This window comes from Perna viridis, chromosome 11 (genome assembly GCF_037379345.1).
Source record: "Perna viridis isolate PV_CMFRI_1.1 ecotype Kerala chromosome 11, ASM3737934v1, whole genome shotgun sequence".
Classification (NCBI taxonomy): Eukaryota; Metazoa; Mollusca; class Bivalvia; order Mytilida; family Mytilidae; genus Perna; species Perna viridis.
Genome location: NC_142455.1, coordinates 15,960,468 through 15,979,188, shown reverse-complemented (window position 1 = coordinate 15,979,188; position 18,721 = coordinate 15,960,468). Strand labels below are relative to the sequence as shown.

Genomic DNA, 18,721 nt, shown 5'->3' with positions numbered 1-18,721 from the left:
CAATTTTGACTGAAGAAAACTTTGATAAGACTTATCATAAGGATCATTTAAGCAAATGAAAGTCTAAATCTATCATAGTTTTCAAGACATTGGCTGAAAACTGTAAAAAAAAAAACTGTTTATTTTCCCCTGTCAAGGGCAATAAGTCTTATCAGAAGGCATCTGACAACTTTTATGCCTGAAGACTTTTGTAGTCCTAAAAATAAGGATCGTTTCAGCTATTGAAAGAATTTGGCTAAACCTAACAGAAAAACTACTGTCTGACCCCTTTGTTGTATTTTTAGTAATATTGGCCATGTTTTTTGACAGATCAAAAAACCCCATTTCAGTTCTATGCAGGATACCCCAAGGAACACTCATACCGAGTTTTGTTTCAGTTGGTAAAATAGTATCAGGGGAACGAAATAACAATAAAAATAGCAAAAAAACTTTGAAAAAGGGCAACAACTCCAACATGGCTTAATAGATTAAAATGAAAATTTGACTGCAGATAGATCTCATCATGCCAAACACTTTTACCCATCTCAGAATTTAGCTTAACCTAATGGTTTTGGAGATATATGCCAAAAACTACTGTCTGACCCCTATGTTCTATTTTTAGTAATGATTTTTAGTAGATTAAAATGAAAATTCAACCACAAATAGTTCTCATCATGCAGAACACTTTTACCTTGTCAGAATTCAACTAAACCTAACCAATTTGGAGATATATGCAAAAAACTATTGTCTGACCCCTATGTTCTATTTTTAGTAACAGTGGCCATTTTTTTTGACGAATCAAAAATCCTCACATCAATTTTATGCAAGATACCCCAAGGAACAGTCATACCAAGTTTGGTTCCAATTGGTCAAGTAGTGTCAGAGGAGAAGATTTTTTAAAGAAATAACATTAAAAATAGCAAAAAAAAAAACATTGAAAAAGGGCAATAATTCCATTATGGCATAATAGATTAAAATGAAACTTCGACCACAGATAGATCTCATCATGCTGAACACTTTTACCTGATGTCAGAATTTACTAAACCTAATGGTTTTGGAGATATATGCGAAAAACTACTGTCTGACCCCTATGTTCTGTTTTGAGTAATGTCAGCCATGTTTTTTTGACAAATCAATAATCCCCACATTAGTTCTATGCAGGATACCCCAAGAAACATTCATACCAAGTTTGGTTCCTATTGGTCAAGTGGTGTCAGAGGAGAAGAGTTTTGAAAAATTGTTAATGACGACGATGGACGCCAAGTGATGGCAATAGCTCACATGGCCTTCAGCCGGGTGAGCTAAAAATCGGATCAACAATAAGCTTTTTATATCAATTCTAATGATAACACCTATTTAACCTCCTTATTTCTAAAATGGGTGGGACAAAAACCTCCATAAACTATAGGGCCCTATTTCATGTCTCGAGGGACCATGTTAAAATTTCATAAAGATTGGATAAGGTTTACTTAAGTTTTTGGAAATAAACTTAAAAAGTTTATGGACAATGACAATTCATGCCATTACAATTACAAATGTACTTGCGTATAACTGTATAGATTTTAATGAAATTATACCACAAAAGGATGCCTGAGGTTGATTTTGAGGGTTGTGACTTGAACTATTTAGAAATTAGGGTCAAGAAACAAACATTTATTTTTCAAAAGTAATAACATTAAAAAATAACAAAAAGATGTCAAAAAAGGACAATAACTCATTCATGGCAATACAGATTTACATGAAGATTTCACTACTGATAGATCTCATCATGCTGAACATTTTATCTGAGGCAGAATCTTGCTAAACCTAACAGTTTTTGAAAATTTATGCGAAAAACTTGTCTGACCCCTATGTACTATTTCCAGTAACTGCGGCCATCAAAAATCCCAAAATTATTTCTAAATTGAACACCCTAAAGAACATTCAAACCAAGTTTGGTTCTAATTGGTCCAGTAGGGTCAGAGGAGAAGAGTTTAGTAAAATTAATAGCAACAACGGACAATGACAGACGAACACAGATGACAATGACAATTGCCAAGTGATGGCAATAGCTCTCATGGCCCTTTGGGCAAGGTAAACTAATAAAATTGGGATTGAATTTGGTAGTTGTGACTTGAACTGTTATAGAATGAGGGGCAAAAAAAAACAAACATTATCTTGAAGTCTGGACAATGACTTGAATAAAATTGATGGGATCTCTTTGAAACCACACCACTAAAAAAAGGCTGGGATTAATTTTTGGGGTTGTGGCTTGAACTGTTTAGGAATGAGGGGCCAAAAAGGAGCCAGAAACAAGTATTTTCTTAATGTTTGGACAATAACTGGAGAATCCTTGAAATTATACTGCAAGGTGCCATACAATAAAGGAGGAAGACAAGGATCAATTTTGGGGCATGTGACATATACTGAAAAGGAATTAGAGGCCAAAAAGGGATCATATCATTTCTGGTCAAATTCTTATTCTGTGTCAAACTTTTAATCTCAATCCTTATTCAGAGCTGTATCAATTAAGCTTGAGTGGTGTGTCCATACTTGTTGGAATTGAACCCTGTGTTTTAAATCTGTAAATCTGTATCAATAGTATGTGTTAATTTTATACACAATGCAAAAAAAAAAAACCCACAAATTTCTATTGGATAAGCATTATGTGTTGTTTTGATCAATTCCTTATATATCTATATGTGTGCATCCTTTTCATTTTCATTTAAGATAAAATGAATAGCAGATATGTATATCTTTGTTCTCTTGCTAGTGTTGATTTATTTAAATGTTAAAATACTTGTGAATTGCATCCCAGTTTGACTTTTACTGTAAGATGATGACTTTCACTTTGTTGATAATTAGAGGGTGCGGCTTTGTTCATTATAACAGTTGTGTCTTAGTTTCCATTGATTAATGATTGGTCATCTGTTTTAGTGAGTATGGCTTGTTGTTGAATGACAAGTGTTGTCCCTGAGGTACTTTATGAAGAAATATCTGAGGAATTGCAACAACTACACTAGAGTTTAATTTCACATAAGTTTCTTAAAGGTTATGCACATGTTCATAATAGTGTAATGTGTTATAAAAGGGTATTCAATATAATATAATACATATTGCCTGCAGTAGAGTGTAATATATATCAAAACTTCCAATAAGGGGGCAGAGCTAGAAAGGAATTGACCAAAACAACACATAATGCTTATCCAATAGAAATTTGTGTTTTTTTTTGGTTTTTTTTTTGTATTCAGTATAATATATTGTCATATTTGTCCACGAGTTAATGTAAAAATGCACATCACACAAATTGTTCTATTTTTTGGTCTTACTCAATACACGTTGCATATTAGTTATTCATTGATTTTAAACATGTGATCTATTTGAAACTACAGAAATTCTTTGGTATGTTTCTTTTTTTAGTTATGGATATCAGGTCGAATTTAGGAAATGTTTACATGGAAATTTTAAAGTTTAGTGAACAGTTTCAATCTGTGTCAAGCATTTAATCACAATCCAAACTCTGAACTGTATTGAGATTGATTTTTTTGTCTATATATGCCCCAACTGTTCAGGTTTGACCTTTGTGGTGGTATCAAGCTACACCCTGCGAATCATTTTATTTGTTATGTAAAATTAATGTTTTCTCAATCCAAGTATACTCACATCAGTTTTTTTTTTTCTGTTATTGTTTTATGATGGAAATTACATTTTTCTTCTTTTTTATTGTTCTCGTGATTATCATTTTTAGTGTCTGTTTGACTGAAAGTCGTTCAGCCATTTTTGTCTGACTTTACGACTAGTCTGATGTTACCCATTTCATAGCATTAATATTTTTTGCCCAGTGACCCCCATTTTAATTCATTAAACAAACCTTATGTTATTTGAAAAGTTTTTATGAAATCCTTATTATTTATTCAGTGTTTATAATAGATGAAACCTATGAAGACAAAACCTATGGAAAATCAAGAGAAATCCTTTTCCAGCCAAAATTTCAAATGCTTATACATGTACCTAAAAAACAAGCGCATTGACCCATTAATTTTTTCTTCTTATATTGTATAAAGATCTTAATCTCAAAACCGTTTGAAATCCTTGCTATTCTAAAACAGAGCAGCGAACATCCTTAACCCTGAACTATGGCAAGCCAAAGTGGACAAAAATAAATATTTTGTAATATTAGAAAATGCTCATTTTTTTCCAGTTTGGCCATGCATTGACGCAACATTGAAACTTGATGCATCCTGAATTTTTATTGTGATGAAAAGTTGTCATATAGTTGTACAAGTGAAATGTGGTAATTGAAGGGTTTTGTTGTTGGACAACCCACTGCAATAATGTCAAGACTTCCATAATTTAGATGATTTAGGTTGGAGGTCACAAAGATAAAACATATTTGTTGCCAGTATATATATTGGTTTGTACAATCAATTCTCCATAAATACAGATTATGTTGCATGAATTCTTTATACATAATCACTGATTATTGTTAAATTGGATTACTACCCATGCATCACACCATACATATGAAACTCAAGATTAGCTACAATTCAAACCTAATGATAAATTCACATAGGTTTCTTAAAACAATGAAGTTAAATAACAACCATTTTCTGGAAACAATCAAAATCTCTACAGTGATAAACAGCATTTACCAGAAAAAAATCTGTACAAAAGTCATGTAATAGAACCTAAACAGCTGCTAAATATCAACACCAAAGGGTCATAATTAGAATTACTAGAAATAGGTACACTGGAATAACTAAAATGCATTCATATTTTAAAGAATATGGTATGTTTACCAGAAAGACTGCAATCATATTAGTATGCTAAGATGAAATCTTGTAAAATCCAGTGGTCCTTTTCACAAAAAATCGTAAGAGTAAAATTAGTCATAAGTTATGACGCCATAGTAAATAAAAGTATTGTGACGTCATAACTTACGACTAATTTTACTCCTACAAATTTTTGTGAAAAGGGCCACTGATTTGAAGTATCATCTTAAGATTTACGTACTTCTTTTTTTCAACGAAGTTCAACTAAAATTCTGTCCAATTAAAATGTAATGTCACAGCAGGAATGGGGTAAAGACAATTAATTAATGGAAGCTGAATGTAATGATGAAATTATAAGTAATGTGTAATTGGTCAAAATTTCAATTAAGATGTATTATCTTCAACAAGTGTATCCATTTTAAGATGTAGTTGAAAAGTTTTTGTTTAACTGTTTTCATAACATGTACTGTATTAGATTTTAATTTTTAATCTGTCAGTAAAATAATGTAGATTTTTCTTGAGATAATTATTTAAAACTGACAAAATGTATTAAGTTTTACAAATTAGTAATGAAAGAAACTGAACCCAACCCTGAATATTTGGGACTGCAATAGAAATAAGTAACATAAAGTGTCCATCCTATATAATAGTACACAATCCAGGAGCACAAAACACACTCGGCATTATGTAATAAAATTGCTTTGCAAGGTGCCTTTGATATGACTGCTGATGTCAAAACCCTTAACAGCTGGGACAAGTATGGACACACCAATCAAACTTGACACAGCTTTAAATTTTGATTACGACTGAACATTTGACATAGGATAAAAATTTGACCTGAACTGAAGTGGTCACTTTTTGGCCCTCCTTCATAAATGGTTCAAGTAAAAATCTGCAAAACCAATCCCACATTTCCTGTGGAATATTGCACCTTGTGGTACAATTTGAAATTTATCCATTCCCTTCACTCCAGTTATCAACCTGAACTCAGAAAAAAATTCTTGTTTCTGGCCCCTTATTCTAACTTGGCTCAAGTCACAACCCAAAAAATTTATCACCGCCTTCCTTATATGGTATGGCACCTTGTAGTAAAATTTACATGAAATCAATTCCCTTTTACTTAAGTTATCATACTGACATACACAAATGCTTCTTTCAGGCCCCTTTTTGGCCCCTAATTCCTGCCAGTTTCAAGTCTTTCAAATCAATCCATGTCATCCTTTGGTGATATGGCACCTTAAAATATAATTTCAAAGAGATTCATTCACTAATAGTCAAGTTATTGTCAGGACATCAAGAAAAAGCATGTTTCTGATCCCCATTTATTGCCCTTAATTTCTGAAAAGTTCAAGTCTTTACATCCAAAATCAACCTAAGACCATTGTGGTATAGAATATTGTGGAACAATATCACAGACATTCCTATGCTTTTACTGGAATTATATGGTTAAATTCTATTGAATGCTTGTTTTAGGCCTCTTTTTGGCCCCAATTTCTAAAACTGTTGGGGCCAAAACCCCTTAAATCAATACAAACCTTCCTTTAGTGGTCTGAAACATTGTAAAAAGATTTTACAATGACAAACCAACTGTTACTCAAATCATCACTTGAAAACAAAGTGTCTATGGACAACGACAATAACAATAAATGGCCACTATTTTTTTGCAGTGATATAAAACCACTTGGGGGAATCTACTGTTTTGCTAATATAGTATCAAAGGGAATAGTTGCATAGTAACATTTAAGTACTTCTTGTGTCTCTGTAAGAATCAGGCAGTGTGTGAAACATAGTATGAAAAAATCCATCCTTCTGAAAGAGTAATCAAGGAAACCAAGGTTATAGCGGTAATCAAAAGAATGTAATCCAGGGACAAAGACCAGACATGGAAAACAAACATACACAACAAAGAACATAAAGTAACTAAAATCATACATACAAAGTAACAAAAGTAAATGAGCAACTGGAACTCCACTATAACTGGGAGCATGGACCAGGTGCACCGGTAGGGTAAGCGTCCTCTGCTTTTCTAGAAACACCCGCTGAGTTGCTCATAAAAAGTCAAGTCCGGGGTAGACAAACGAGAAAAGGCAAACTATGACCCGTTGAATAAATCAGAAGTTTAATTTGACTATTTGCACTTTCAGAATTAAGTAAAAAGACATGATTTTCCATATCACTTGAGTTAAAATGCACTGAAAATGGCATATAATTCAGTAAAAAAAAAACCTCACTTTTCTTACTTCTACTGATAATTTCTAAGCATATCCAGTGATGAAGAGATCAAATAATGGTCTTTTCAAATAGAGAAAACATCCTTGAATAAAATTATATTTGTTAGATAAGTGTGGTTTTGACATGCATGTTTCTGATTTTTCCCATTTTGCCTGATACTTACAAAACTTACACTTCTAGAGTTGAGTTACATTTCCATAGTAAACAAATAACTGTAAAACAAGACATTTACATAGAAATAATGGTTTTGTTTCACAAAAACACTTGTTTTAAATCTCAAAAATAAATTCTGTCCAATATTCTACAATGTTCTACATATGCAATACATTGACAATCTTGATGAGTAAGAAAATGCCAAAGTTATCCACTAATAAATCCTTTAAAAAAAATATAGCTCCATTTATTTATAATTTAATTTCAGAAGTAACACAGTTTCTGATTGGATCAAAAATTTCATTCATCATCTCATAGACCAAACTTTTTTAATGATTTACGCAGTGAATTTTGGTACTTAAATTGAATTATAAGGAATGACTGTTATATTTTTTTCGGTCTATTTGAAATAACCTCAATGCCTGTGGTGCACACTTTAAAATAACCTGCTACACAGGTTATTTAGTGTGCACTTTGGGCATTGAGGTTATTTCTTCCAAGAATGAAAAAATATAAAAAACAGTCATTCCTTAATGAGACAGTTCATCATCTAAACTAATAATCTTAAGGCAGAAGTGATGTATAAAAAGAAGCATAAATATCAACACCAATATCTACTACTACAAAAGATTGCTACTATATAGTGTCTGTGCACTAAATAAAAATATAAATAAAAAACAACTTCAGCTGCATGAAAATATATGTATACCAACTTACATTCACTGACTGAAATTGGTTTTTTTTTGTCATTTTCATGAATAACAAGTACAATGTATCAATAAATAATTGTACATGTCTAAAATATGAACATTTATGTACATCAGTTCATTCGACTCATATACATGTAATGTGAAAATAAGTTTGTTTACAATTAAGTTGTAAAGCATACAGGTATTCTTATTTAATCCTAAGCATTATAAAATGTACCGGTACATATTTTAAACACTCAGTGTTTATAAGTTGTAAATTACAAGTAGAGTGTTTGTTATAAATATATAATCATACAGTTATCTACCTTAACCAAACACCTTGCATCATTTATTTTGGGGCCTTTTACAGCTTGCTTTATGATATGGGTTTTGTTGATCATTGAAGACCATGTGGTGACCCGTGGAAGTTTAATTATTTGCTTGGCATTTGGTGGATGACTAACTCATTGGCAATTATACCACAGCTCCTATTTTTATATTAGTTTGAAGAATATGTTGGAGTACTCTACATAACAACATTATGGTTTTAACAAGAGAAATTATATATGTATAAATCATGTCAATATTTAAGGAAAGGTAAGGGACACAACTCTTACAAATCATCTGAATGTTTGTATTCCGCATTTTACATCAATCTCATGTAGTCATCGAAGTAATTTGGATCGATTTCATTCCATTTCAAAGGAAAGCTTGATAGGCTTTGGTGAAATTGAATATGATACAAACATATCACTGATTTCAAGAGTCATGACCCTTACCTTAGGAGTTCTTAAACAGAACAGTGATACAAAGGTCTAGTTGTTTTCGAAAAATTGCCAGTTAATTATAGACTTGATTAATCAGATTTTTTAAACTTCACATTCTGAATCTAATTGCACACACAATTAATTTCATTTTCTAATTTAACAATTTCACCCTTAAAAGTTCAGATTAGAATCATAGATCACATAACAAAATATTATGCACAGTCAAAGTTCCAAAAAAGAATAGAATCTTCAAAATCATAAAAAAAGATACAAACATTCAGATATCTTATTGCTCAATGATATGAAAATCTAACTCATTCAGGTTTAGACTTTCACCAATTTACACTCTGTTATTTACTGCAAAAGTACATTTGTACTATTTTTCATTAGTTTACATTTTTCATGGTTTTCCTGTTTAAATCAAATCCCCATGAATAAAAGACATTTTCTTATGAATTTGCACACATAAATAATCCATGAGCTGATGAGGCTTGGACATTCCATGAAAATTGATCCCAATTTATATAAGTACTTTCCAAAGCGTATCTTCTAAGATTATTTTTAATATTTTATCTTCTATAAGACTAGTGAACATAAATGTGCTATGAAGCACTTCTAGGAAAACCTGATCAGCTACATCATTCTATAATATAATAGCTGATTTACCAAATTTTCTAGTGCAATAAATTTCATTCTGGGACTTTGCAGCGCCCAAACATCACAGTACTTTGCTTTTGTTAAGTACATATATATGTACATGATGTCACCGATAGCTTTGTATATTTATGCCGAATTCCTAAAAATTGGAATTTTAAAAATAAAACATTGATAATATTTATATAATAAAAGCATATTAAATTGATAGTTATGAAAAACCAATAAATGGTTACTCATACCAAGAATGCTAGATGATTTCATTGATGCATGTAGAGGGTTTCATACACACATTAAATCTAAATGTCTCTTGGTAAATTAACTGTTCACTCCTCCATATCAATTTTCCTTTAAATATGATACTAAAGAATACCAATAAACCTTGTTAACAAGAGAAATTATACATGTACAAATCATGAAAATATTTAAAATGCCCGAAACTTTCACTTTCACTATTACACATATCAAATAAATAATTCAAATATTGAACAGTATTTAATAACTAAATGCAGTAACATTACAAATATTTTGTTCTCATTGAATAAAAGTTAAAGATTCATTTAATTCAATAATAACATTATACCATGAAGTGACAGAGAAAACCAATTATGCTTGAAACAAAACTGTAGTTTACAAACCCTACTACTTAACCAATTCAAAATTTTTCTGTCCTAAACAATGAATAGAAAGCATATCTTCTTAAAACATTTTCTTTAACCTAATTAAATGGGTAGAAAGCATGTGTATAAAACACAACTATGAAAGCACCTGGACATTGATAACATCAACAATCATAATTTAGTTCAGGGTCAAGTTCATATCACTGAGCAGTATCCTCCACATGCCGCCTGTTGAGCTCCGTCATTTCTCTCTGGATGTATACCTCCCTTTCTATCAGTTTCCCACAGACCTGGTGTTTGAATAATCTACAATTAGAAAAATAAATACAGACAAAGACAAAAAGCTTTATTTTTTTCTTCTTCCCTCAATCAAATAAATACAGGAAGTTTATTTATCCTACAATAGAAAATAACTAAAAGTCAGGATCTTCACAAGCCAGTCCCCTATGACAAAGAATCAACGAGACTAAATTAGAGAATAATGATACAATTTCTTTCCTTTTTACCACCCCCCCCCATATTTTCTTGTGAAGGTTGGATGAATAGAATGGAGTGTTGTTAGATCATACATGCAGATACTGAATGGAACAGTTGATAGGTCTAATTGTAATTAGATTGACAAAATACAAAGGCTCATGTTACACTTTTCCAAAATGACCAAGTTTTCTGCATGCCTGTAATGTAATTCAAATGATATAAATGGCTTCTAGATTCTTCAGCTTGATTTCAACATATGCTTGTAATAAGTTTGAAAAAAAAACACCAATCATGCTATTTTTTAAAATGTGTTTAAAATGGCTAATCATGACAAGACACCAAGCTATCTACCTCCTCCCTACCACATTTGCTGCATGACTAACAAGTATTTTGTTTAACAAGTCTGGTTCAATATTATATCCACAATCTGGTTCACATCAGTATGAATACACTACCAATACACAATATATGCAGTAGAATACTGTGAAAGGACCATTTTTTTGGTGGCTTTTATAGTTCAGTCAAACCACAAATCGAAATTCCTAACATGAGCAGACCTGTTTATGAAATTGTAAGATAAAATGTTGATTTAGACAATATTTTGACGATGAGTCATAAAATCTTTAATTTTGTGTCATTTCAACATGGCTATTATAAAGCAATGAACAATTCATATAGCATAATTTGCTGTCAAAGTTTGTAGAAACTACACTGAAATTACAGGTGTAAATGGGTCTGCATAAGGTATGGTAGAAATCCATACTGTGATGATCTAACAAAATTTGGGAATTCAAAATCAACTAAAAATTGATAATCATGAATAAAAGTATCTTAGGACACTGCTTTTGTAATACTGTTTACTTGAGTCCTCTATTTTCATTGATATATACCTTTTCTACCAATTCCTCAAATGCACACTGTACCCCCTCTTTAGTTTTGGCACTGGCTTCAATAAATAACATGTGATGTTTTCTGGCAAACTTCAGACCTTCTTCTTTTGTCACTTCTCTTTTATCCTGTAATAACATTGATTGATTGATTGATTGATTATAATTTAAAAGACCAACGATTTAGACTATTCTGAAAAAGTTCTGAGGGTTTTTCCCCTGAACACCTACTGGACTAAAACAAGTATTAAATTCAAAAAGCGTGAAATAAAAAAAAAGTCATTCTATAACAAAATTTATATCTAGATAATTTACAATAAATCAAGTAACTGTAATTCATATTTTACTAGATTCACCCTTCAAAGGCCTCTTGGTCCCCTACCTAGGAGTTGTTGTTTTGGTTTGTTTTGCAAACAAAACAGTTTTCATATTTTTTTCCAGTTTCCTTCATACATTAAACTCTATAATATTGTAAGATAAGTAACTTTTTTGTATTATAGATGATTTCTTATTTTATTTTATAACATCATTTTTAAAAGTAGCAGCCTTTGTACGAATCATGCAAATTCTGTAATATGTGATACACCCAAAAAAGGATACACATTTTTACTTTTGTTATTCAGTTGCTTTGTAGGTCTATATGATGACATGTATAATTATTCATTCAAATCTGTCTGTTCTTAAGAGATAATCCACTTTGAAAATCCAACAGTTTCTATTGTATTTTAGTGTCATTTAGAGTTATCTCCCTAGATTTTAAATTCTACAGTGCATTAGATATAGCTTTTATCTCTTATGAACAAGGGTTCTACAGGAACCCACATGTAATTTTCTGTTTACTTAAGCATTTTAAACAAAATATCAAAAATAAAAATATGTAGGCCTTTTTAATCTAGTATCACATTTTGCATGACTCTTAACTGGAGTGCTACATAACAATATGAAAAGGAATGGATTTGGTAAAATGCAAAAAAATGCATCACAATATAACCTAAATACAAGTATTAAATACTTTCAGAGATCACAATAGTGCCTTCAACAAGTGTAAACACAGCTAAAACACTGTGTGAGAGTCAAAATTGTGTGTAGCTAAAATTGAACAACAAAGGGCATTAATGATCAAGTATGTAAAATTTGTTTGACATTGTCCATTCAAAAATATATAATGAAGACAAATGCATACTAGTAATAAGAGGTTGCACCCAACGTCATGCTAAGAATACCCCCACTCAACCTGAGAAATGAGACACGGAGTTGAACGGTAAACAGGGAGACACAGTACAAGTCATCATGCAAAAGCAATATAGTGTACCAAATATCTAAGCATTCCCTCAAATAGAAAATGAGAAATCTTTTACTAAATTTCCATTATGTACCACCTGAAAAAATGACAAATTTGATCAGTAAACAGGAAGTAGATAAGCAAGGAATCTGAAAAAGATAGACACAGTGCAAGTCATCATGCAAAAGCTATATACCAAATATCTAAGCATTCACTCCAATAGAAGCTGAGAAATCTGTCACAAAAAAACATGAAATGGATGGACAAATGGATGACTGGACAAGATGATTGCAATATAGCCCTCACCCCGTCATGACCAATACATAACTGGTAAAATATTACATCTGTACCATTGTAAAAGATATTTTACAAAAACCTTTAAGTTTTAACATTTCTGCAACTTTTAAGATGGTTTTTGTGTGGAACGGTAGATATTTTTACCGAAGTTGTAACTGACAATTATAAACAAAATATATGAAGCACGAGAGTAAACACACATGTGGCCATTGTTAAAAGAGAGAAAAACTGCACAAAATTTAGTGTTTTCCAGCCTTTTTAACAGATTTTCCCAATCTCAGCCAAGTTTGAAGGGCATATATGACCGTATATTTTCAAATTAATACTATAAACCAATCAAATCATCTATAAAACACATTAAAGAGTTGGAGAAACATCATTAAATGTTCTTCATAAAAACTTTGTTTTTGAGACAAATTTTGCCCTTACTGAACCAACTTCTTTGTAGAAATACAGAAACTTACCAAATATGTAATTAAGCAATGTTTTAATGGTACGCACATCACATGATCTATGAAAATATTACTTTGCTGGTAGACAGTGGTAGGTCATGTGTATGTAACAAGTTGATTTGTTATTTTACATAATTGGTTAATAAAGGCATAATTAAAGATTTCATAAATCCTTTCTCTACGATTCCTCTGGAATATTTGCCTGCTTGACAAACAATATCTAGCAAGGCAGAAATTTATGCAATCGTCACATCTATGACGGCATCAGTTTATACAAGAGAACAACAAAAGAAACATAACAATGTTGCTTTCAACCTATCAAATTGTATCAATTATATGTAATAACCACACAACAACCATTCACAATGGCTAATTTTTCATATCACTAGTTCATATCACATCCCCCCCTGATTAGATATCATCAAATATCTACCCATCCAAGAAATAGATAAAACGACCAAATCATAGTAAATTGCAAGATATTTTTCTCTTTGACTTGTCAAATGTTCTCAGACAAGTGACATTAAGTCCAGAATAGTCATTCCGGATGTGTTCTTATACAATGGTCCCTGAATATAATACAGGACCAATTAGTAGAAATACATTTTATAAGAGTAATCAAGGTAACCAAGGTTATGGCGGGAATCAAAAGAATGTAATCCAGGGACAAGACCAGATATGGAAAACAGATAAACACAACAAAGAACATAAAGTAACTAAAATCATACATACAAAGTAACAAAAGTAAATGAGCAACTTGGACTCCACTAAAAACTGGGAGCATGTACCATGTGCACCGGTAGGGTAAGCGTCCTCTGCTTTTCTAGAAACACCCGCCGAGTTGCTCATAAAAAGTCAAGTCCGGGGTAGACAAACGAGGAAAGGAAAACTATGACCCGTTGAATAAATCGGTTTTCAAGGTGTAGATGGATACACCATAACGATCCACGGGTTCATGATGACGACCATAAAACTTCTGTAGTGATGACTTCAATCTTGTAGCAACATAACCCTGTTCCAGAAGCCTATTTGTTAGAGTTCTAGCATGATACAAAAAGTCTGCGTAGTTTCTGCGTTTTTTATAACCCCATAATACCAATTAATACTGACCTTATCAATCTTGTTGCCGACCAACATTTTGATGATGTCATGTTTAGTAGAGAAAGTTTCTAATTCGCTCAGCCACGTTTCCAGTTTACTAAATGAAGATTTACTACTAACATCATACACTGAAATAGAAAGTAAAAACAAAAATGTGAAAACATATAATGTTTATATGTAAGTCTACCACTGTAATACCCAATATTATTTTAACAATTTCCAAACAGCGTTGTTAAGAATTTGCCCTTGAACTACTAAAATGATTGATATTCTGCATAGAGTAGGCTTATTACTGATACTGCCCTCACTTTCCATACAGCGAAAGTACTTTAATTCGTGGATACCAATTTTCCTAGATTCGGGAAGAAATGCAAGCTTGTAGATTCTTGAATTCGTGGTTTTGAGGTTTTCAGTTTACACATCAATAGAAATGTCCTTTTCATTGGTAACCAAATTTCATGGTTTGGCCTTCCCACGAAAACCACAAAGATTGGTACCCCACTAACAATTATATTTTAACAGTACTTGGCTTTTAATACACCAAATAACAGTGGCAAATGCAGCTGTAAAACAGTTCATTGGTCCAATTGAAAATTAGACTCATAACATTCTCCCTGTTTTTGATGATAATGACAGACACATGTAATGCAAATATCTCTTAGGTTTACATTGTAAAAATCAGATAAAAATCATCAAAGACTGAAGTCTCCAAAGTCGCTAATCATCAAATATTCTATGCCAATGATTTTGGCTTATTTTCATCATCCGAAATAGCACGAATACGAAGTCACCAACAATATTAGTGATTTAAAAATCAAAAATTCGGGCAACCTTCCTGAATTGACATATATATCCAATTTTTGTCCTGAAATGACATCTGAGAGATTCATGTGACAAGAGCTTATTACTAAAGGTTTGTACATAATGGCTTATACCTACATAGGCTTACACCCAAGGGTTTATACGAAAAGATTTAATTGACCTGAAATAAAAAACAATATATGAATTTGACACAAATCAGGAAACATTCAGTAGAGCCTCATGATTTACCCCGATTCTAATCCTCATCTATATATTGTTTTTATTTCAAATCAATACACTGTTATAAGTCATTTTCTTTAGTCTGAGGTACCTAATATAACTCCTTGTGCTCCTCTGTAATAACTTGGTGTTAAAGTTCTGAATCTCTCTTGTCCAGCAGTATCCTGTTGAGAAAAAAAATGAGAATTTTCATGATTTCTAGAAATGGGAAATTGTGCAAAACTTACTTTTGAAATAGGAAAATTAATTTAATTTTAGGAGGTAGACCTAGGGTAAGAGAAATAACTCTTGATTTTTGTTTGTTTGTTAGGGTTTAACGTCCGAGCAGCAATATTTCAGCTATATTCAGACTATGCTTGAAATCAGTGATATACTTGTATCATATTCAATTTCACCTTTCAAGCTTTCATTTGAAACGGAATGAAATCAATCAAAGCTACCCTGATGCTTACATGAGATTGATGTAAAAGGCTGAATACAAACGTTCCAATGATTTATAAGAGTTGTGGCTCTTACCCCAGGTCTACCTACTTAGGGATAAGACATTAAGAGGTAACTTTTATTAGGGTCTATACTGCAATGTATCACATTTTACATTTAATGTATCAATATTTCATAGTGTAACACAGCCTGAACGAGATTTACTCATTCTAAAACACAACTCAATATCTACAAGAATTAATGGAAAAAGCCCCAACCAAAATATTTATTTAGGAAGGACACTATGACAAAAGTTGTACAGTCAAATTCATATCTTACCCAAATAGCAAGTTTGGCTCTGTTCCCTTCAACCTGTAAAGTCTTTACTTTAAAATCAACTCCTAAAATTTAGAAACAATTGACTTACACATAGTATGTGGAATATTGTAAAAAATACAATATAGTGAACGTATAATAAAATGTGTATGATTTTGTGTTGTGTTGACCACTCGTGATTGGATAAAACCATTCGTCCAAATAACCAAAGCAGCAATATGCAAATGAAGGTGATACATAGAAAATCCACAGTTGATGAAAGTATTTGAATGAACAATATTCATATGAAGAACATAAAGGGAAAATCCATCCTCAAGTGATAACAAGATTGTAGAATCAGTCTATTATTCAATAATTTGACCTTGAAAATGAGACTAATGAAGACAACATGTGCTTAATGTGTAATTTCAAACAATTTAACTAGGATGTTGTGACAAAGGTACATGTAGTTCAATCATGCCACCAACCACTGTGTACATATCAATAATTTGACCTAGATCCCAGGACAAAAACAGTCTGACCTAATTACAGCCAAATGACACCCAAAAACACTACAAGGTTGTACAAAATTGTTAAAAAGCTCCTGTATCTATTTATAATTATTTAGACAGTCAGTAAATTCGGCTGGAAGGTAAGTTCATTTAAAATTGCAGTTCTGAGATCAAAGACTAAAAAATCCAATGTAATTGCATATGCAGGTACAAATGTACATTATTACAAAATTAGTTGATCCCTTAAGACTTCAAATTAAATGTGAAAAGTTTGTTCTAATGTATTTCCATAAAACTAGGCTGGTCACTTTGGCAGAGGTCAAACTACTTAAATGAAAAGTGATTTAAAGTAATAACGTAAATATATACAGAATACCTATAGTAGCAGCCTGCTCTGGATCAAAAGTATCATCAGTAAATCGTAACAATAAACTGAAACCGAAAAACAAGAACACTAATATAATATATGATTTAAAGACATTTTTATATACATATGTACATGTACAACAGTAAAGAACAATTGTGCAAGTGGCCTGTATGGTCCTACTATATGAAATGTTGATGTATTACAAACTGTATTGCATTTAAATTCCATTCACATCAACATAGCCAATTAAACCTAGAAAATTGCCCTAGGTATTCTCCTTAGGTATACTTATTACACTTAACTGTTTTGTTTTATACTGCAATTATTCTATTTGAGCAACCAAAATGCAAACAGAATATTTATTGGTGACTTACGGTCAGTGACAGTATGTAACATTCTGGCTCTGTCTACTTTCCTACAATTGCATGAACTACCCGTTTATTGTATTGTCACTATCAGGGGCCACTAGTGGGGAAGAATTGTAATAATCATGTCTTATAAGAATTAAACTTGACTTAAAAAAAATTAGGATTGATCACCAAATACTTCTAAGAAAATCAATACAAGGATTTGTACATCAAAGTTCCATATTTCTATAAATGCGAGGACCAAAAGTGAAATTACTGGGACATAGTTGTTTAATACATTTTAAATTTCGGAAGTGTCAATAATACTATACACCAATTTTTATCTAAAATTTTAACAATATGTTGTGCATGTGACTCCGAGTATAGGAACACAAATTTTCCCACGCTTTTTATTGTCACTGTAGGTCACCAGATAAGTGCCAAGCAAACCCAGTTAGTCTACAGTGATGTCAAAAGTCGCAGTAGTTTCACTTTAGGTCCAAGCGATTGTAGAAATATGGAATTTGGATGTACAAATCCCTGTATTGATTAGATTAGAAGTATTTGATTATTTGATGGTGATACCTGTGTTTATTTAACAGCTTCATAATTTGTCAAGGGATTAATCGTTCAATAGTAAATATATTTGAAAAAAAACTGAGTTGAAGGAATTCCCTTTCCCAAATCTGGGATCACCCTTACTATTATTTTTATATACTAGTGGGACTGCAAAATTTGATAGTGGTAGAGTGGTAGCAAGCCTCTGTGGTTTAAGTTGGCTGGTATGAAATCTGTTATTTTTAATGAAAAAGTTTAAAAAGTGACATTCCGTTCCCATTGTCTACAAACTATATGTATTTTAACCATTACACTGCTAAAACAGAGACACATTTCCACTATATTCTGTGAGCAAAGAGAGTTTATACATGAAATATAAATTCCTGGTGAACGTTAATGGTATGAAAATTGTTATTTGCGTATTAGACATATGAAATGTGTATATATGTAGGTTGGACCTCATTCAGATCAGACCTTGATTTTCCTACACCGCTTTCTCCGATTATCAAAATTTTCAGTGTGGTTAGGACATCTTGTTCCATTATCAAAATGAGACATAAATCGTTAAAATCTCTAGGTTTTTCAGGGTGAAATATTGAATGAAAGTACAGAGACGATGACACACTTCCAGTGTTTTGTTAAATACGTCATCACTTTTGGGCTTGTCGCTGTAAGATTTTGGACAAAAGGAGACAAATAGCGTCAAAAGTAAGATATTGAGACATAAAATATTTAGATGAAAAAGAATATAAATTTTATATAACAACTTTTATAATCTTCATTTAAAGATATTCAAAATCAATAACAATTTAGATTATAA

General features: G+C 31.7%; 1 protein-coding gene across 1 annotated transcript; it reads right to left on the bottom strand.

The window, feature by feature from the left end:
• Positions 1–4,350: 4,350 nt before the first annotated feature.
• Positions 4,351–18,567, bottom strand: LOC148603117 (ras-related protein Rab-18-B-like). The gene is made up of 7 exons (XM_088553882.1): positions 18,376–18,567; positions 17,006–17,061; positions 16,142–16,203; positions 15,474–15,546; positions 14,351–14,469; positions 11,213–11,338; positions 4,351–10,151 (listed from the first exon to the last, which is right to left on the bottom strand). The coding sequence occupies exons 1-7, from the start codon at positions 18,441–18,443 to the stop codon at positions 10,041–10,043; spliced, it is 615 nt and encodes a 204-aa protein (XP_088410008.1). The 5' UTR covers positions 18,444–18,567; the 3' UTR covers positions 4,351–10,040.
• Between the last annotated feature and the right edge of the window lie 154 nt (positions 18,568–18,721).

Excerpts from the sequence above, each read along its gene's own strand:
- LOC148603117 (XM_088553882.1), bottom strand. The coding sequence starts at position 18,443 with ATGGAACAAGATGTCCTAACCACACTGAAAATTTTGATAATCGGAGAA. Across the intron at positions 17,062-18,375 it reads AGCGGTGTAGGAAAATCAAG|TTTATTGTTACGATTTACTG; the intron begins GTCTGATCTGAA and ends TTTCGGTTTCAG. Across the intron at positions 14,470-15,473 it reads AGCACAAGGAGTTATATTAG|TGTATGATGTTAGTAGTAAA; the intron begins GTACCTCAGACT and ends TTTCTATTTCAG.